Source organism: Apteryx rowi, unplaced genomic scaffold (assembly GCF_003343035.1).
Source record: "Apteryx rowi isolate R43461 unplaced genomic scaffold, aptRow1 scaffold_52, whole genome shotgun sequence".
Lineage (NCBI taxonomy): Eukaryota > Metazoa > Chordata > Aves > Apterygiformes > Apterygidae > Apteryx > Apteryx rowi.
Window position 1 is genome coordinate 1,995,991 of NW_020450783.1, and position 21,285 is coordinate 2,017,275.

Consider the following 21,285-nt stretch of genomic DNA (forward strand, 5'->3'; position numbering starts at 1 on the left):
CACTCTTTCAGCTTGCTTTTTTATTTAGTTTTGTTTGTTTGCTGCTGCTAGTTGACATATAAAGCATCAGGCCCAGGAGCTCCAAGCAGGTGAAGGCACTGAGAGGTGTCCCCCCGCGGAAACCAAGCCAAGCTTTGCTTCCTGTGCCAGCCCCGGGCCCTCGTGGTAAACACAGCTCTGCACAACTGTCACGCACTTCCGCAAAGCAATTCTGCAGCAGTGCAAATGGTGACTTTCTTCTTATTCTTCTTCTTACTATTATTAAGATGTCCTGTATACATTACTGACAGGTAAAAGTTCATTAGCAAAACAAGGCTTTAATAATGAATGCCAAAATTTACGTTTCATGGCAAACCAATAGGCCTTGGCTTCAAACAGTTTACATTTTGGAGGCTGGCAGTTACACACAACAATCTTCCTTGCATGATGAGCAACATTCAGCTGGAAAAAACAGCCTTGGGCAATTTTTGCCAATTCATTCTTTAAGATGCAGCTGCACACTACGATATTGTCCTGCCAAACTGTATCCAGGTGTTTGATGAAGGCCACTGATGAATGCATTACGTCCTCAGGAGATCAGGAGCTACACATGGAACTACTTATTCTTCCCAACTCATATAGTACATATATTTACTGTACATATATATGTACATATATAGACACACACACGCATATACATATGCACATTAGCATAATTAATAACAAGGAGAAGCTTCTGGTTTGCACAGCATTATATTTGTGACATACTGGAAGAAGAGACTGAATGACAGCTTTTCTTTAATGATCAGCAAAGCCAGGTGCTCTGTTTCTGGCTCCATACCTGTTTGGGAGACGCTATGCAAAGAAATTGGGTTTGGTGGAAAAACATGGGGCGGAAGCATTTCTCCAGTGCCGAAGAGCTAACAAAATGCTGCTTAAAGCGTAAAGCTAGGATTAAATGACTCTTTGTGGTGTGTGGGTGGGGGGTGTGTGCGTGTATATTTTTATTTCAGGGGAGCCTTCTATTGCAGGATTAATTTCATCCTTGTTGCCTACTGACAAACAAAACCAGTCACAGAGGATTAAAACTGATCCTACACCCTCCCGATTTAAATAAACCTAGGGTCATCCCACAGTCCTTTCCAAAAATAGAGTCTCTTTCTTGATGGGAACTAGCATATGAACGTTATCAGGATAATTGAATTAATCCAATAATAAGTGTTTAGAATAGAAATGACCGAATTTTTGTGGCAATTTTGGTAGCTAGTCAGCTCTTCCCATCAAGAAACGCCATCCTTATGCTCCGTCTAGCCCCATGCACCGGCAGAGGCGGTAAACAGCGCAGCAGCCGCCGCTCCAGCACCGGGCGCCGGTACCAGGCGACTCGCTTTCCGCACAGGCCTGCTCCCTCGGCCATCTAGAGGCTAGTTCCTCAGGGAGACACTGCTGGACAGTTTAGCAGCCCAGATTTTAACCTCACACTATATATATTTTTGTTGATGTCTTGCAGCTATTTCTATGCATTTTATTTTATTCCAAAATTACATCAAGCCTAGTAAGCCATGCAATAAACTTAAAATTTGGGAGCAAAAATTACAGTGAGAGGGTCCTGTCAAGCACAAAACCTAAGAGTTAAAAATAAAAATTGAATACATTTTCACCAAGCTTCTATTAATTACAAGGAGTAAACAACAATCACATTTACTGAAAAATATCTTTGTAGCACTATTCCAAAATCTACTAAAATTCGGTTATTAACTGCACTTTGATTTCCAGGCTTTAGTGTTTTACTCATGTTGATAGCTCCTAAAATCCAACAACAGTGTAACAGGCTGAGTTGAGATGGAACATTATGCTGTAACACCCACCCCCCAGCGCCTTTAAATACATGGTAGGAAAAAGCATTTTATTGAATGATTGTTGTTTTCTAGGAGAACACATGTTTCAAAAACACAGGTAATTGAAACACAGAAGTAACAGCACATACCCAGTGAAGAAGATTTAAATATTATGTATATGATAAAACCTTATACAGAAAAGGCTGAGATGATACAGTTATGTGATATTCAGCCTTCTTCCACTAAAATGACCCACAGATGTATGCAATGCTAATACCAGTAAGGAAATTGGACCCCAGAATTTCCCACTGTGTAATCAGAAGCAAGAGATCTACTGATCTGTTACCCATGCAAGATTTGAGGTTCAGCCATTGGTTTGTGTACCTGAGTCATATTTTGCCTTTATCACAGAACCAACAGAGCAGCAATAAAAAATAAACTATTTCATTGCATTATACTGATAAAAAACCCAGACTCTGCCTTTTATATCTTAGATAATGAAAGACATTGAGGGTTAAAAAAATCAATTTCCAAGAAAATAACCTTTTCTTTCTTTCCTTTAAAATCTGAAATTCTTTTTGTTGAATACACAGTCATAAAATTTGATTTTTGGAAGTATCCTCATCATTAGTGGACTTCTCTTCCCTTCTGTTTTTAAAGGTAGACTGTTATTGTCAAAATACAAGTTTCTTTGGTACCTCCCATGGAAATTCATTTCTTCCAAAGTGACCGTAACATGCAGTCTTTTGGTAAATGGGTTTTTTTAGGTCCAAATCCCTGTGTGTATAATAAAAAGAAAATTCTTCATGTTAAGATACCTCAGGACATATACCATTAAAATCCTGATGACGATGCCTATTTCATGCCCTCAATCTAGCAACCATATTCTTGAGATGCAAACATATCGGTGAATATGCCCAATAGGAGAACCATAAAAGTGGCAACAAAACTTAAATCTGAAGTACTTTAGGCTACAGAGGAAGTTCTTAGTTATTGAGAATTATGAATTTTAGCAGAAAAGAAGGAATATCTTCAATTAATTTTTTAAAATAAAAAATTTCTATTTTTCACAGCACTGTAAAGGTAAGTTAACATTCTTGGAAGCCAAAAATTAATTCATTCTATTTTATTTCAATTCCATATACTATAGAAGGCCAAATGCTGAAAGTTTCATACTCCATATGAAACTTGAGAACTACATCTGTCATCTTAGAAGATATAGCACACTGGTAGATCCATAAAAAGTTACAGCTGTGAAGACTGATTAACAAAAACAAACAAACAAACAACCCCACCCTTTTATCCTACATGGAGTAATCTCACGTGCGCTCAAGAGGCTGATCTATCACTGCGGCTTCATTGTAACATCTAACAGTTTTGCAAGGAATCAGTTCTGGGATGTGATCACACAGTTATTTCCCTACCTGCGCCTTCCTATTACTCTACCTGACAATGACTCCAGGCCGAAGGTCGAAGTTTTTGTGCACGATGTCCAGGAGCTCTTTCTCTGTTTTTTGGGAAGTTCCGTAAGTGAATAGTGAAATGGACAGTGGCTGAGCTACTCCGATGGCGTAAGAAACCTATGGCAAAAAAGACACTCTAGCTCATAAACAAGGATGGAGCCTCAGTCAGCAACAGAACAAACTATTCATTTATGAACCATCCTAGGAAAAGTAAGGCCTCTCCTTCACTTCCTATATTTGCGCAACCTGTATTCATAGAAAAAAAGAGAAACCTTTGAAAATTCTGACCTCTCTGGATAATTTTCGTCCCCTTTATCCAGTCATCCAATGCTCACCTCCATGACAGTAAGTGTCAGAGAGGTGAGGGCTCAGTAAATGTCCAATAAAATGAAAGCTAAATGAAGAGCTCCAGCTTCAAGGAGCTCGTGTGCTGTTAGTCACATTACCGAGCACATCAAGGTCTTCCTTTCCCCAACCCTAATTCATTCCCAGGACTACGTCTAGTATTCTAATACTGCGTCTAGCTACGCTTATTCAAGGAAAAGCCGAAAAGGAAACCCTTCTGAGAACAGCAAAATTCAGGCTAAACCGTACCTGAACCAGAACACGGCGACAGAGCCCAGCCTTCACAAGGGATTTGGCCACCCAGCGGGCTGCGTACGCTGCTGACCGGTCCACTTTGGTATAGTCTTTGCCAGAAAAGGCCCCACCTCCATGGGCTCCCCATCCACCGTAAGTATCCACGATGATCTTTCGACCAGTAACACCAGCATCACCCTGCATCAGGAAAATAATTCTGCCATTTTACAATCCATTTTGTTGTAATTCTCAAACACAGATGTAAATCCTACTGAAGAAGGCACCAACCTGTAAGGAAACCAGGCACTTGCAGATTCTTGTGGGTAGCTGCAGGAATGAACTTGTCTCACTGAGCTACAACAGTGGCTTTAAATGTTCTTTAAAGCCATATTCGTAACATAAGCTATTCACAAATAGTATTTGGTAGTCAAGCAAAAAGGTCTACACCTGGATAGCCTGAGCTTCCAGTGCCTGTTTCAAATGTAAATATTTCAAGCAACATGGGAATTTTGGTGGTGCCCATACCTGTTTTAAAAAGGTGACCTGTCTACTGCATCCTAATTGAATACAGAATACTTGCTAACAAAACAACATGCCATATTGGAACTACTAAGAGATTTTATGCTGGGTTAAAGAAAGCTGGAGCAGGCTGTTGTATCCTTTGGCCAAAATCTGAAGTTATGTGAATATTTGATGTTAAAGAATAGACATGATTTTTTTTTTTACATTTACCATTGAAAGGTATGCTGGTGCTAGTCCATACACCATTAGAAAGAGGCTAGCATCCAGTACTTCCAGTCCAATATTATTACGGAGACTGTCATACAAATATGTGTGAAAACAAACTTTCAACCCCCAAATATTTATATTCCAATTTAAACAATATACAGCAGGTAGGGAGTGATAGGCAGTTAAAGGTAACTGAGAAAGAGGAATCAAAACAGATACTTACAGATGAATATTCTAAGATGTTAAATATGGAAATAGAGATGACCTTCTGGCTGGCCACACAGCTACCTTGATTGATACTTTCAAGTACTTGATATTTTCATTGGATCTTGACTAGCTGAGCGATACCTGAGCAATTATCTGATCCCCAATTTCCTAAGTGCTTAAGCATTCTCGTGTGAATGGAAACATGATCAAATTTGAAATTCAGTCTCCACCTGTGCAAGCAACTTTGAAAGTCTTTCTACAGAATATTATTCCAGTAAAACTCAACTGCTGGAATGTTTGCATAGCAAACACAAACGTAGAGCCAAAGCTTTTCTTAGAAAGACTGAATACAGAAGAAAACCTTTAGCATTGTTTGTCCAGTTCTGCTAAAAAGACTCCATGAGATGGAAACATGAATTGCAGACAGCTGAGCTTGTCTAAAGGATTCTCTCCTCCTGTGGTTCACCTGTTTGATTCAAACCTCAATTTCTCATGGCACGGACAGTTGCAATGAGAACAACTTTTATGCCATTATGACTTGACTGTAGACATGAATAAGAGGAAGAGGAATGGACAGGTGAAAAAAAGAACAGCTCTTTTTAAAGAGGTTGAAAGAGCACAAATGCATTTGTAAAGTGTGTGGAAGTGACTTTTGCAATGAGCTGTAACATCTTCACAGTACCAGCAGGTGCTGCTGTTGGGAAAACGGTGTTTGAGTGCTGCAAAATTACTAATTTTGGCACAGACAGAATTCAAGGTATCACTGTGCTTGAAAACATAAGGTGAAAATCCCAAAATAATATGTGTGTCCTCCTTAAATGATATGAGCTGGAGTTTGAGACAGACTTCCATTAGCCAGCTTAGTTAAAAAGAAAATTTAGTAATACTCTTACGAAAAGTAATCAGAAAGTTCAATGGACAAGAAAAAAAAGTTTAATGGACAAGAAACTAAATAGTTATTTTTTGGTTGCCACAATACTCACGTAAATTGCATAAGTCCAGTGATGATAGCACTTGTAAGGCCACGGACACACAAGCAGATTGACCCATACTAAGTAAACTTATCCCAGTTTTAAAAAGCCGCAAACATATGCTGCAACCTGTGCTTGTACATGCAAACATAGGCTATACAATTCCACTGCAAGAGCAGAAAAGGTATTGTTGGTTGGCTTACAGCTAATTATATTACATTTTTAAATGAATGCAGTTCAGTGCACCCCTGAAAACTTTCCTATGTGTAGCCTTCTTCTTGGCACGTAGCTATGATTGATACATGGGTTGATTTGCTCCAAGTTACAGCTCAAGTTTGCCACTCCAGTGATTTGCCCATATTCTAGAATGCCAATGATGCATGAAATTATAGTGATACCACCAATTTGACTACACACAGATATGTTTTTAGGGCAATAATGATTAGCTTCAGCACTTTCCTATGTATTCCATGGCACTAATGTAAAGGTACAGCACCTTGGAAATAATTCTGGCAAATTCCAGGAAAATTGATTAATTTGAACAGTAAAGAAAAAACAATGTCTGCTTGGATTTGCTGTAAAATCAGGCCTAATTTCAGGAAGGAGCTTTGAAATTTTGCTAGTTTGCTAATTTTGATAGTTCTGGAGGGAATTGGAAGCAAAAATATAAAGAACTGAACTTATTTACAAAAACTGAATCTCTGCTAAGGTCCTGACCCTACAGACAGAGCAAATTCTGTCTGACTTCTGAGTGCAGGATCACATTATAAATCCTAGCTCCTCCATTGCCTAGATAAAGCAGAAGCAACATTCCTTTTCTTACCCGGAGAAGCCTATTAGGGGCAGATTTTCAGAACTGATGAGCACCTTCAGCTCTCACTGCTGTTAGACAGAACTGCGGGAGCTGTACAGATCTGAAAATCAGGCTCACTGGAACAGAAGTTTACCTTCAGCTGTCCATCTCTCTGCAGGTGTGCTTTTCCTGAGAAATGATTGCATGTTTTGTTCAGTGTTGGACTCAATAAGGTTTGAGGAAACCCAGAGCCAGGCTGTATATTATGCATATAAGATCGGGCTCAACTTGCATGCCAAAGTCATGAGGCATGTATGATATAACCATGCCCTCAAATTTACTTTGGAATCTAGCACATGAGACCCTGGGTGCTTCTCCCACTTACAACTAGGCAAGTTGCGTCTCACACCTTAGGACAGCCATGCCAGAAAAGCTGAACATTCCTATAAAAACATGCTTATGCCCAGTGACAAAGACAGGCTGATAAAGCATCAGAATAATAAAATACAAACCTGAGGCCCTCCAATAACAAAACGTCCACTAGGCTGAAGGTGATAAATGGTCTTCTCATCTAAGTATTTTGCAGGAACAACAGCTCGAATCACACTGTCCTTCAGGGTTTTGCGCATAGTCTCTAGCGAAATGGTTTCATCATGCTGAACAGATATCACGATGGTGTGAACGCGCACTGGGATGACCGCTCCATTCTCTTGGATATACTGAACAGTGACCTGAGCAGAATAGGGAGAAGCAGGAAGAAAAAAACAAAGATGCTATAAAATGTATTACTGGTCTACATCAAACTCCGTGCCGTGCCATCCCAAGAGTTCGCTGTAGCAAAATGTTAGAAGATCACTGCTTACGTTGTTGCCTAGGTATGAGAAATGAAGCCTACTTTTTCATTCTTCATTTATGCAGTGGTGAGAAAAAAAAAGACCCAATATGGACAATCTGTTTACTTATGAAATTGTCCAAAATCTGTCTCTGTCTTTCGGCTGGGATTTCCAGCTAAACTCCCATGCCACAGAGGAATTTACATTCTTGGCATTTCTTCAAAAAGGTCAGCCCAAATCACTACATGCAAATACACCCTTTGGATTTCCTGACACTTTTTCAACCAACACTGAGCATTTAGCTCTGAAGGGTTAAATGTTTCTTCACTGCTATGTAGTTAAGTGCTTTTTGCACTCTGATACAGGTTAACCATCTTGCAACAGACAAGGAGACAGTACCACAAGCACTGGAAATGTTTTATCTGCTACTTCTAGGTTATATAGTAGGAATCCCGATATTCTGAACACCATCAATTGCCCTCTTTAAAAATACTTAAGACTTTTGGAAAGCAAAAAGTGATAATTTCCAACTATTTGGACTACCTAAAAGTGATTGGAATGCTACTGTGTTGGCAAAAAGAGAGGAACTGGAATGAAAGTGATATTTACCTGTGTCTTAGAGTCAGGTCTCAGCCAAGGAAGTTCTCCACTGCGCCTCAGCTCTGCTAACTTGGCATTCAGTTTATGAGCAAGAATAATTGTTAGAGGCATACATTCTTCTGTCTCATCTGTTGCATATCCAAACATCAAACCCTACAATGGGAGGAGAAGAGACACTTCAATCAACATTTAAAAGCACTAAAACCAAAGACCACAAGATTTCATCTGAGACAAAAAGTAAACAGCCCTCAGGTTTACTTTCCACTATTTTACATTACTGTCCAAAAAGCCAAAACTCCGATCAGGCTGTAACTTGTAACAGTGTAACGAGCAACAAACCATGTTCCAAGAAGTTTTCATTGAGGGCCTGAACATTTACATGTAGACAGAAACATGGACAAAAACTCAGAATTTTCTCTGAAAAGGCAGTCTTTTTTTCATAGAAAAAAGATCTGTTTAAGCAAAATAGAATTCCAGGACTATTTTGTGTTACAAAAGGTGTTCTCATTAGTGTGGAAAGGTTGTAGAGAGTTTAACGTATGAATATAGACACATTTATACTGCAGCCTGCATCTGATATTTCTGGTACTTCTCCAGTGGAACAGAATTTGAATACTACATCAAGGAAGTACAGTTCAACAGTTAAGGTACCTGCCTCAGATTTGCAATGCCACACGCTTCTAGCCTGTCCTTGGGGAAGTCATGGCTTCCACTATTATTCAGTCACACTCTCTACATCAGATTCTCATTTATTAGATAGAGTTAGCAGCACTTCCTTTCACCTCACCCAGTGGATGTTGTGATACAAAAGCAATAAAGGCAGGAAGCTATTCAGATACAATGGGAAGGAAGGCCATGAAAGTGCCAAAGAAAGTAAGATACCTTTTTACTTGATGTAGCATTATGTCCCCATGACAGCATAAAAGCATTTTAATTTAGTCCTCCAGGGTTTTTTGAACAATATTAGCTTGGCTCCTAGACTATGATATCTCCATTTATGGTTCTCAACAGCACTGCTATAAAGTAGATATTAATACTAATGAGAACGACTGTAAATGTTAAACACATTCATACTAGCATCAGTCGGATTATGGAGTTTTTATGTTAGCATCCTTCTCTTCGGAACACACTGTAATTATCTACATGTGTTATTTAGCTCACAGAAATGCAGCTTGGACAGCCTTAATTATGTGGAACACCTATTATAATAAAACAGATCTCTGCCTCTGGGAAATAAGTAAGAATTAAAAGTATTCTGGCATATTTGCCTTCATTTTACTAATGCTGCAGACAGTTGAAACATCACCTCTAATTTTTTGCTGTGTAAAATCTCAAGAGCTCTGTGAAAGTGATAAGATCCTTTGTTTATTCCATCTTACAAGACAAGTCTGGCTTCAAGATGAATGGTCTGATAAATCTAAAGCTACTCAAACAAAAACATGAAATACGTTAGCAAAAAACCTCTGCTAAGTTCTAAGGGCCACGTCCTCAGCTACCACAAACAGCCGGAGCTCTCCTGGCGTGTCTGCAGTGCCACTGCAAACACCAGCAACTGTCTGCCCTCAAAGAACTGGCAACTGTTTTCATAAAAACATGTTTTTGTTTTCTGGGCTACTCCAAGATGGAAGCATGCAAATCTTCAGATGGGTTTTGATTTAGAAAATAAGGCAATGAGCTGGGGTAAGCTCTTTCCATTCAAACAACTTTGGTGTTTAGATGTGATAAGTCTTGTCCACCTGATCTCCAGCACCAACATCCTCTTCATTCCTGTGTAGATGAACACCCTGGGCAATATCAGGTGACTGCTGTTCCAGTGCCACTAAAACATTACAAGTCTTGTAGTCAAAGCCTATTCAGAAGGAAGCATAGTGGTGAATTAGTGTTGTCTGTCACAATTAAGGAAAGTAATATGGAACCTTACGCCGAAATTTTCATCCTGAAGGACACAACATTCAGAATTCATAACCTAACTGCTATTTTTGGTTAAATTTTTGTCAGTACAATACTTCAGATCTTTTTGTGAGGGGATAGGTGTATACAGGCTGACTTTGATTGATTGCTTTTTGAATATTCAAAACCAGAAGGAAGCTTTACCTCACTAGGTATTTGGCCAGAACCTATAAATCCAGGAATGAAGCTAAACATTATAGTTTTAGCTTAACTAACAAATCACCACCAAAAAGGGGGGTGCCCTGCTCTCCCTTCCATCTCTCCATTACAGCTTGTCTTCTCTTGCTTTGACATCCTGTGCCAAGCCAATTCAGCTTATGAATTGCTAAATGCAGAAAACTAACTAGTCAGAAAAAATAAACATAAAGCCTCTCCCAAATAAACAGTATTAAAAAGATCTATAAAAATTCCTGTGAGCTGATGTTTTCAGTAACTGGAGGCTATGATCTCTGATATGCTATTTTTAATACAGGTACAAGCAGTGTATGCACCTAAATTTCTCACAGGAGTTTGTGTGAGAACCACAGAGGATCCAAGACCTGCAGCAGATCTTGACATGGAACTTTACTTTACATTACTCTCAAAGAGGAAGATTTTAAAATGGAATTCAAGGACTTCCAGATGATTATGGCAAAATTTTCCACCTCTTTCCCTAGGTATAGGAAGAGTAACTTGCTTCTCTCCAAATCCTATGTTTCCCAAAACTGTAGCTACTGGCAGCTGCTGACTGAACTCATGTACAGCCAATACAACATATATACACATTCATATGCATATGATCCACTTGAATAATGCTCTTCATCCTCTCTTAAGAAGGTTATATACAGAAGGAAACCACAGGTCTGTGTGCAATCTTTTTTTTTTTTTTCTGCAAAGCTGTTGGTTTTTACTGGGTCACTAGTGGCATCTCCTCTTATAATTTTCGGTGGCTAGGATAAAAAGGAAATTTATGAACTATTACATTTGCCAGTATTTTCTGAAAGCACTGCTGTTATGTCATACTGGAGGTAACCTGCAGATGAGCCGCTTTAATATTCTCCCATCACAATCCCCCTGGAAAATTTACAGCAATTAAAGGATTGCAGGAAACAAATGTTGTTAACCAAAAGCTCTTAAAAGATACACTTCATGGTAACAGTGTTATATTTGGAAGGTATAAATAATGAGATACATCACAAATCAGAAGGTGAAACGTGTCTGGGCTATAAATTATTTTGTCTTTTTCATCACTTGTACAATACACAAACTTGACCTGCACTGCAAACTCCTCAGTGCAGGAGTTTGTTCCAAATTTACAAAGCATCTTGCACAGTGAGGACCTGCTTTATGCCTGAGAATCCTAGGGGCTACCACAGTACAAATATATAATGAGAAAATAAAATTAAGCGAGTTTCTTCTTCCCTCTCTTTCTCACCAAGATGCATCAATCAGCTTGCCAAATGAATAGCAGAGATTCAAGCGCTGGCAAGTTTGAACGAGTGGTAAATTCTGTGGCTTAAATTTGCAATTAACTCTATTCTGGCCTAACAATACAGTTCAAAGTATATCCTGCCCGCTCCATTTAAGTTTTAACTAATACATGATGTTTTTTCTACCTAATGGGATAAACCCAGGATATGTATCACATGGCAATGTGTAAGAAGCTTTCATACAGGATATTGAATTTTTATCACGCTTGCTCAAGTCCAGATATGGAAGTGGTGACAGACCTGTTACGCAGCTGTCAACTGCCTGCTATTCAAGGATTTGTCGAATTTTTCCACCAACCTTTAGCTGAATCGTCATAGCCAATATGTCTAATTGCATCTCGGACAACTCGTTGATAATCCACAATAGCAACAGATGTGATCTCCCCACAGAGCAACACCATCCCTGTCTTGCACACTGTCTCTGAAAAGGGAGATGAACACAGGATTACAGAAGCAGAACAACCCAACCCCCTATTAGGAATAAGTATGTTTGTGATGGTGGTGATCTAGAGAGATCTACTGGGCATTTAAATTATAAGTACCTTTTGCCCATATTTTTAGCAGTCTTAGCTCCTTCTACAACAAAATCTTTTCATATTCACCACACGTCTGAAAGTAAGGAAAATACAAATATGCCCAATTTACAACTGGGGAAATCAAAACACTGAGCATGACTCAGTGATATGCACAGATGTTTAGGGAAACATAGCATTCAGCCGTGATTTCTAAATCCACTGCAGTGCCTTAATCACTCTCAGCTGCATACTTGGGCCAAATAATCCTCATGAGTAATCAACTATTTTGCAAACTTGTGTCCAGTATGAGGAAGAAGAATCTGAAGAAGGGATATAGTCATGCAGTGAATGAACCAGGCTGATGAGCCCAGGGTTGATGGTACAATTCCTTCTGCAGAGATGTCAGGAAAAAAAAAAAGCAGTTATGTGCAAGTAAGACTGAAAAATTAGGCCTTCACTAAATACAGTAAATGTAATTTTTTAACAAAACATTCAAATTGTCCTTGAAAAATCCACTGTAATGAAATTCTGTCTATTTCTCCTAGGAATATTATATCCACATAACATATTAACTATCCTACTTTTACAGTATACTACCTTTCTGTAGGCTGCTCAAAATTCAATCTTCAGAAAAACTTTTATTGTTTCTTCTCATCTCTCCTCTTGAAGATTACAATTTTTACATAATTATTTGAGAGTAAAATGAGTTGTTAGCATATGACAGTTTCAAGCTCTTTGCAAATTCATCACAAAAAGAACAGTGACTGGGTGACGGTGTCATGACCTAAAACAAAGCAGCAAACAACTTACCACAAGCAACCTTGGCATCTGGGTCCTGTTTGAGATGGGCGTCTAGTACAGCATCACTGATTTGATCACAGATTTTATCTGCAAGACATCAAAGTTGTGTGACTCAAAACCAGAGCACTCAATACAAAATATGGACTGTTAGGGAGGGGTTTCAGCAAGGAACTCTTTAATGCTTATTACTAAAGTATTTAAGGTAATTAAATGAAGACAAAAGTCTCATGAAACATCCTGAAGGCAAAAAAAAAAAAAAAAAGATAAATACAATAGGGAATGGGGAATTACTGTAAATTAATACTGAGTACAGCTTCACCTGTAGTTTTCCATACATAAGTGTGAAACGAGTATGTTATGCATAGATTTACCTGAGAGGCTAAGAGGCTTTACTCCCAGCCTTCTTCTTCTCTAACAGCACAAGATAATGCAGCATGCACTCCACAACAGGGGTTCTCTAACAACAAGGCTATATTTAGCCATTAACCATCTCCCCAGCAGAAAGTTAGAATGTACCTGAATAGGTAAAGCCTAAAAGGTAAAGCCTAAAAAAAGTTTTAATCATTATAGATAATGCACAGTGTAGATAGGCAGAACCAGCTCAAATACCTATTTCAGGTCTGCATTGTCCTGCGGTGCCATCTCCTACTGATCCCTGCTACCCACCTGAGACAGAGGAGTGAGTAGCACATGCAGAAGCAAGAAGGGCTTACAAATCAAAGTTGCCTGAGGTCAGTCTTAAATATATATTCAGCTACATCCCAAATACAAAAATTTCAGCCAAGGCTTCTGATAATAGATTTTTTCTTTTTTTCCTTCTTTACTTCTTACCTTTTCAAATGCATAATGCATCTTAATCAAATAATGTAGCTAATCTAGTGATCACAAAAGGGCAGCATCCATAACAATGCCTTCCACCTGAAAATGGTAATTTTTCTCATATATTTTCATTTTATTGTACTAAAAAAAAGTTTTCTATTGTATACAATGCTTAGATGTTGCTGTAACATGATGCATGGCAAAACAAATGGGTGCAACATTTGAGACTTCTAACACATTTATTCTCAAGTCAAAATAAATTCTCATTTAGTTTCAAGAGAAAGGTGCATGTTTAGCTAACAGGGACAAATGAGAGATTAGACAACTAATGTGATTCTGACACTCCTATCTCCCTTATTAACCACTTGAACACAGAAGAAAATAACACAAAATATTATTAGAAAATTTAGGCTAGATTGGAGCTTTCAGTCTCTTGGGAACTGTATATGGATTACTAAATTTGGGACAGTTACTACAAAATAGGAATCAGATGCCATTCTTGAAATTTAGTTAGAAGTCCAAATGAACCTTGTTTAGCAAAGTCAGAACTCTGATTAAGACGTATCTCTACTTGCTCTCTTGAAATTTTCCATTTTTACAAGGAAGAATAGCCCTATTTTCAAGTATAAAACCAAAAATTATAGATGCAAATATGTAGTTTTTGATTAACTGGGTTGGATAACAGAGCAGCTGGGATAGGATAGCCTTCCTAGTGCAGCTCCAGTGCCCTACAGCAAACTGCAAGTGATCAGGACTGCTGTGCAGTCTTTTTTTCCACCACCCAGAGTTTCTACACCAGTAACAATCTTTATCCCTGCTCATGCGACACCCAAAGCATGTCTCACCCACACTAGATGCCAGTGGCTCCAAATCTGTGCAAGTTCTCTGTTGGCACATACAGGGATACTATATGTATTTTTTTCCAAAACACCCAAGAGGGTACAGACAATCCCACATGACTAATTCATCCTCAGTTCTCTTTGTGACACTTACCTGGTACAAAGAACCTTATGTTGGCTTTGCATGCTGTGGTTAAATCTAATTTATGGACTAAAGCTTTCCTGAAATGTCCCCAGGGAGCATTAGCTCTAGTAGGCAGTAAAATCAATGAGTGAGGATGTAGCAGGAGGTTTTCATGGTGGTTTTTTTTCATGAAATATATCATATTAGTATCTACAGTATTTCATGGATATTGACAGATAAAAAAACAGCTCTTTGGTTTCCCTTTCAGAAGTGAAATAACACAGCAAACATTTATGAACAAAGAACATAGCCTGCATTTACAGAATGGAAGACTTTGTCCTGGGAAAGCGTCACTTTGAAAAGTCATGGTAGAAAACTAGATGAACACCCACCCATGGAAGTGAAATTATCTCAGTATATAGCATTAGTGAGGCTGCTACAGAAATACTAAATTGTTGTGGTAGTATTTCAAGGACAATGTTAAGAAGCTGTGGGAAGGTTTCAGACAGACAGAAGAATGACCCAAGATCAGAAAGCAGATCTTACAGGATAAAATTAATCAAGCTCAATCTAGTTCTGAAAGGCTGAAGGAAAACCTACCAGAGGAAATACTAATAGGTATTGGGATCACAATCCCTAAGTACCTAAATGATGATATGTTTTTTGATGAAAGAAGGGTTCTTATCTGATAGACAATAATGTAACTACCTTGATACCTGGAAATTAAAGAGATACAGATAAAGATTCAAAAAGCAAAATCTTAGAAGTGTGAGAGTTAAAACCATTCATCCAAAGGTATGCAGGATTCTTTATCTCTTCAGATCCCTGAATGAAAATTGGGTATCTTTTTAAAAGCTTTTTCATTACCTGTGTATGAAGGAAGGTCAGATTATATCAGGGGTCTTTTTTGGCCTTTAAAAACTAAGTGAGGATTTTCATAGGAAAATAATCAGAATAATTCAATCTACTGTGCTGATAGCATTTCTTTGAATTAAAATAGGCTAAGACAAATCAGGCCGACAATTTGTGCCATATCAGATCGTTAATATTGCTAGTGTATCTAGATGCATTTATTGACAAATACAGATACAACTATCAAAACCTGAAAGTGAAATCTAGCTGGATGATCTGCTGATTAATGCATTAAATTGAAGGAAATTCAGCTGTCTATTAGTCAAGGTCTCTAATGTAAAATAGAACCAGGCATTTCTATTTTTAGCAATTTTTAGCAGGCTTTGTACACCCTTCATTCTGTTATTTAAATTTCTAATCTCAGCTGTTCAAGTTCGCTTATTAGCTGCTAAATATGACAAGATATGTTTGTCCATTATCTCCTTTTTTTTTTAATTTTGAAACAGGTAAAGCATAAGGGACCACCATCTAAGAAGGTGATGGAAAAACACCAGGAACTTTTTATATGTAATAGATCCAAATCCTGTTGATGCGCACTTTCATGTAGTGAATTACTATACAATAGGATAAGGATTAGAAAAGGGATGTCTAATCTAAGGATTTCTTGACTGAGCAGGGAAGTATCAGACACACATGAATTCTTATCAAGAAATCCAATCATCCCATATAGACTCTTACAGCAGAGATGCCAGTTGGCCGTACAAACAGCTCTTGCTAACTGTAAGGAGAATGCATCAGTCTAGGAGAGCCGATGACAAACCATATTCAAACGCCCAGCTGTCAAAGTATGAAGCAAAGCAGACATTCAACAACAAAGGCGATCTCCACTAATTAGGGGGATCTTCACATTATACGTTTTCCATACAGTTGGACATAAATTTATGTGAATCCAGACTATGTTAAACAAATAAGAGCCTAACACTCAGAAATGCTATATCCTTAAAAATTAACCACTCTGTAAACAAAAATCAATGGCAACTGCAAGTTCTCAGGACATCCCCAAGACTTTGGTTTCACAGAGTCAAAAAAAAATATCTATGAACAACCCTAACAACTAAAAATCTAATTCAAAAAAGCTCTGCCCTTTGAAGCAGAGCAAACACGTTCAGCCACGCTTCTGGCTTTAATTGTGTAGTAAATGTAACAAACATCAGACATTTCAAAAGGTATGATTAATTTTCTTAAAAACCTTTGATCATCAGAATAACATTGGGTAGCTATGTCTTTAATGATACCTTATTTACATCAACCAAAACCAATCATTTTAAACTAGAAGGTGGAATTGTACGTTCAAAATATGATAAACTGAGCAATTCACGGTATTCTGATGAAAAAACAAAGCTTTCAAGAAATGCAGATACTTATCATGAGCACTTCATCAAAAATAAGCTTTTCACCAAAAAAATTTTCACGAGAAAGACTTTGAATAACTGACTTTTCCCTCTATTATACTTTTCGTATTTTATATTTTAAAGACTCTTGAGTAGTGTTAATTGAAAAAGGCAGGGGTAGTTCAATATTAACACCATGCTGTTTAAAGAAAAGACGTCAGGGTATATGCAAGATAAGCTTGTACATCTGTTCTTTTTGTTCAATAAATAGTTTACTTAAGCATTATGTATATTGTTAAGTATATATAACGTTGTTGGGTGTAAGACATACAAGTATCAACTTGCTGGAAAAAATCTCCATTTTCTGTTTTTTTGTGTTTTTTATTCTGCGAAAATCCCCCAAAAGTATACATTTTTAATACAGATGAAAAGCTGAGGGTGCTTTTAGCAGATATTTTCTCTCATGTTTTTAAAGACTCCTTGATACCTACTAGAGAATGGAATGACGTGTTTGCAGGCAATTCCACCTGAAGTTACATCAGAAAAGGGGAGGAATTAATCCTAAGTGGTTTGGCACCTGTGAGACACTGTGGGTCAGAGTAACACACAACATCTTCCAAAGCACAGTGAGGCCATTGTGCAGCATGGACAGACACCTCTCCTGAACAATGCAAAATGGAGCAGGGACAAAACAGAGTTATCGAAGAAAAAAAAATCTCTCTTCCCCATCTGTTATCTATGTGCTTTTATTTTATTAATAAGAGGCAAGCTACATGTAAGGTGTCTGGGAGTTTGGAACTGGCTCCACTAAATACCAGAGTTAAAGACCTTCTGGAAGGACGTGCCAAACTATACATACATGATTTTGAAGAAGCTGGACTGAGAAGATGAGATAAGCAGGGTCTTGTATAAAGTTTCTTTGCTGAGCATGAGTAATATCAGTATATTAATTATTGCCTACCATTAATTGCTTCTATGGAATCTGGGCTTCTTAGTTACATGGAACGCTTAAGCATTGCATAGGCATGTGGCAGTTGTCTATACCTAAATAAGTATGTACGTAACTTCTCCCTCTTCATTTCTTAAGCATGAGGTCTACATGACAGCATACAATCCCCAACTAATATAATCAGAACAATTCAAAATTCCACCAGACAAGGATCTGGGTCAGGATTTTTACTTTACATAATGCCCTCTAACAAAATTACACTATCACTATAAAAGCGAAGCAATTAGAAACAGGCAAATTATCCATTTGGTATCAATCAGAGGAACTCAAAACTCACAGTAAAATTGTAGCTCTACTGACAACATCAAAAGCCCAAGTACAGCCTCAGATACTGGCACCACTTTTGAGAAACAACCAAGATTTTCCTGGCTAATGAAAAGCTAATGGCGATGTTCTACACGTTTAGTGTAAAACCATAGACAGGAAAAAGGGGGGTTGGCCAGGATATAAGGGTGATCAATTTGGACCTACCACTGAGACCCTTAAAACCTATCGCAGGGCTGTGTTCGGGAACAAGAATTCACACGGCCACCCAGAGAGACTTACTGTCAGCCTCCCTTCATCTGGAAAATCTGGATCTTTCTTTTCTAGTGGGTGTCTGGTTTAATGTTGCTTAGGAAAGCATAAGCATCATAGCTTTGAAAAAGTCCCAGTAAATTACAACATTCACTTTCCACTCCCTCATCTACCGTAAGCCCCTTGCCTCTTGAAGTACCCAGAGATCTGGCAGTCTCAGCCAGATGAGATACTGTACACAAATCTAACAAGTGATAACGTTTTCCCAATGGCCTGCTGAGTATTTCAGAACAGGAGAAGGATAATGGTCTTGGGGGAGAGTCTATAGAGGGCCAACAGAATTTTTAGAAGTAAAGAAAGGAATGTGAGTAAGAAATGAAAAACAGGTTCAAATTCTAAAACAAGAAGCCAGACAAAAAGAGAACTGGTAAAGGAAGGAAGCTAATGGACAAAGCTAAATCTGTGGGGACTAATCTGAATTAGATCGCTTCCTGTTCCGAGACTTACCTATTATTGCCCCAAGGAAATTAAAAAATAATGATTAAGGTAGCATAAATTGTGACCTGCCATCTTTGGAAATATCAATTTAAAATTACCACACATGACAACATTATTTTTTCCTATGCAATTATATTTCCCTACAGACACTAGCTGTAATTAAATATAAATCCGAGATGGGACCTATGTCCCAGGGACTGAATTTTCTGATCTTGTTACAACAGAAAGAACCCCAACTGGCTTAACCTGATGTAGTTGCCTTGAAATCAAAGAGAGGTACACAGTTGCATCAGCTGTGGACCTGTCCTGCAGTAATACAGGTAACCTTGTAGAGATGTATCAGAATTATAGACATAAAAGTGGTTTACTTTTGGCTTACTGCTGATCTTTTTCTTCTCTTCTATGTCATCACACCCATTTATGATTTATGCACATAACATGAGTACAGACCTGAAAAAGCCTTGTCATGGCAAAAGGTACAGGATGCCAAATGGTCTCGTAAAATAAATACACTTTTGGGGACATCAAACAGCCTATTGTCCCCTGGCCTCATTTGGGGGAACACTTCTGCTGACATAAGGTACATATTTGTGGCAAATGAACATTTGTTTTCCATAAAACTGACCTAAACTCTGCTGACCACACTGTTTAACAAGTAACTGTCCACCAGTTGCTTAAGCAATTCCATATATTGTAGCAATAGACAGATGATGGAATGGAGAAAAAATATCAGCAACTCTGCCATGTACAGCTGCTGAGACCATTGAATTTAAAGGCTTTAAAATAGCCTGCTTAAGAGATGGGTGACAGACAGTTTTAGAGCATAGCATGTATGCAGGAGAGTCTCACAGAGCCCATAAGGATATGGAACTTGAGAAGCAAGTAATGCATTCCTGTCCATATGTGAAACTTGAGCCTCTCAGAGATACAGTAGTGTCTCCACAGTAACACTGAGAAAAATTCAGATGAAAAGGAAGGAGCAGCAAGCATGAACCCCACTGCCCTCCCTGGTGTAACACACACCCAGCAAAGGCACAGGAACTCCTGTTGGAAACACCCTTGTTATCACGGCTCTACAGTCTTTACCAACAAGGTCCAATGGAAATAACACAAGAAGCGCCCTTTTATGAATACCTTCTATAATAAAACTAAGAGTGGATGAATTGTCATGCTTTTAAAAACAGATTTTAAATAAAAATATTATGCCTCTTACGTGCTTGCCACAGCTGGTTTCTTACCTGGATGTCCTTCTCCTACAGACTCTGATGTGAACATGAAAGCCCCTTCATCATCCAGCGTGTGATCACATAAGCCATCCACCGGCCCATTCATGATTTTGATGCTTTTCCTGATGGATTATTCAACAGTAGTTGAAGAGTTCTAACTTTAGTGCCTTCTTCTTTTAAGGCAGAAAGTTCTTTACCAGCAGGACTGCCACTGCCTTCAGTTACTACCTCTTACACTAACTTGAATTTCAGTGTGTGAAATCAGCATGCGCTTGTATCTGTGTATGTGTGCAGGGAGTATGCATGTGCCTTAGGTCTGTATCCCTACCTGGTTTGATCTGTCAGTCCCTGTGTTGCTCCTATATATGGAAAAGTGAAAGTGCCTAGATAATCATGTGAGAAAAATGGAAGAGCCCATTTCCTAGCAGGGGAGTTAGTTAACTTTGGGATATTTCACTAATTAACTCAGCCCTTGGAAACAATCTGGATTCAAACCATGCAAGACTGGTAAGCCTGAGAATTCAAGTGAGCATGAAATAGTGCAGGAGTACTGGTTGCATTTCAGTTCAGCTGCTCCTTTAGTTTGGCCCTCCCCTAATTCAGGGATCTATGTTGTATTTCCAACCATTTGTTGTGGTTTTAGAGGGATAAACGCGTGCCTTTCCTCGCAAAAGACTGGAAGAAATTTGTTCTGCATCATATGACTATATTTTCCTTTTTCTTTTTCATCTCTTTAAATGTAGAATTCTCTCCTGAGATATTTTTTTCATTTTCATTCATTCTACATGCACATTTGACTAACATCTGATAAGATCTAGTATATGAGCAGTTTCTCGTTTATGCAGACCTCTCCCTTCAGTCTTTGCCTTTCTTTTTCTCTGTCCTCTCTTTCATTAGTTAAGATCCATCCTAATTCTTTTTTATATCATCTTATATTCCATAATCATGCACTAACTGCCACAACTTTCAATAAAGGTGGCTGAAACATCACAAATTTCTTTGTGGATGGGGAGAGACTGAGGCTGATTCATTTTTGGAATACAGCTTGCTTCAGCTTGAGGGAAAGAATCAACACATTTGTAGCTGAGACACAGACATCCAATTGCAAAATCCATCAAATCCAAGGAAGCTGTTGCTCAGTTTGGCTACTGAATATTTCTTCTACAGCCAGATGGCTAGTGTCTAGAATATGCTGTTGGAGTGACAGGCATAAAGACAGGTGGCGTTTTGTGGATATACACATCTGTAAGTTAGTATTAAAAATCACAAGTAAACATACCTATG

General features: G+C 38.3%; 1 protein-coding gene across 1 annotated transcript; it reads right to left on the reverse strand.

The window, feature by feature from the left end:
- Positions 1 to 295: 295 nt before the first annotated feature.
- Positions 296 to 20,331, reverse strand: MAT1A (methionine adenosyltransferase 1A). Its single transcript, XM_026080412.1, has 9 exons — positions 20,014 to 20,331; positions 12,737 to 12,814; positions 11,710 to 11,832; positions 9,729 to 9,841; positions 8,002 to 8,145; positions 7,072 to 7,290; positions 3,875 to 4,057; positions 3,264 to 3,397; positions 296 to 2,594 (listed from the first exon to the last, which is right to left on the reverse strand). Exons 1-9 carry the CDS (start codon positions 20,105 to 20,107, stop codon positions 2,492 to 2,494), a joined length of 1,191 nt encoding a protein of 396 aa, XP_025936197.1. The 5' UTR covers positions 20,108 to 20,331; the 3' UTR covers positions 296 to 2,491.
- Positions 20,332 to 21,285: the final 954 nt, after the last annotated feature.

Bases quoted from the DNA above. Each gene is read 5' to 3' on its own strand.
- MAT1A (XM_026080412.1), bottom strand. From the start codon at position 20,107: ATGAATGGGCCGGTGGATGGCTTATGTGATCACACGCTGGATGATGAA. The intron at 12,815-20,013 runs GTAAGAAACCAG...GATGTCTTGCAG, and splicing joins TGTAGGAGAAGGACATCCAG to ATAAAATCTGTGATCAAATC. The intron at 4,058-7,071 runs GTTTGTATTTTA...TTCCTGATGCAG, and splicing joins TTGTTATTGGAGGGCCTCAG to GGTGATGCTGGTGTTACTGG.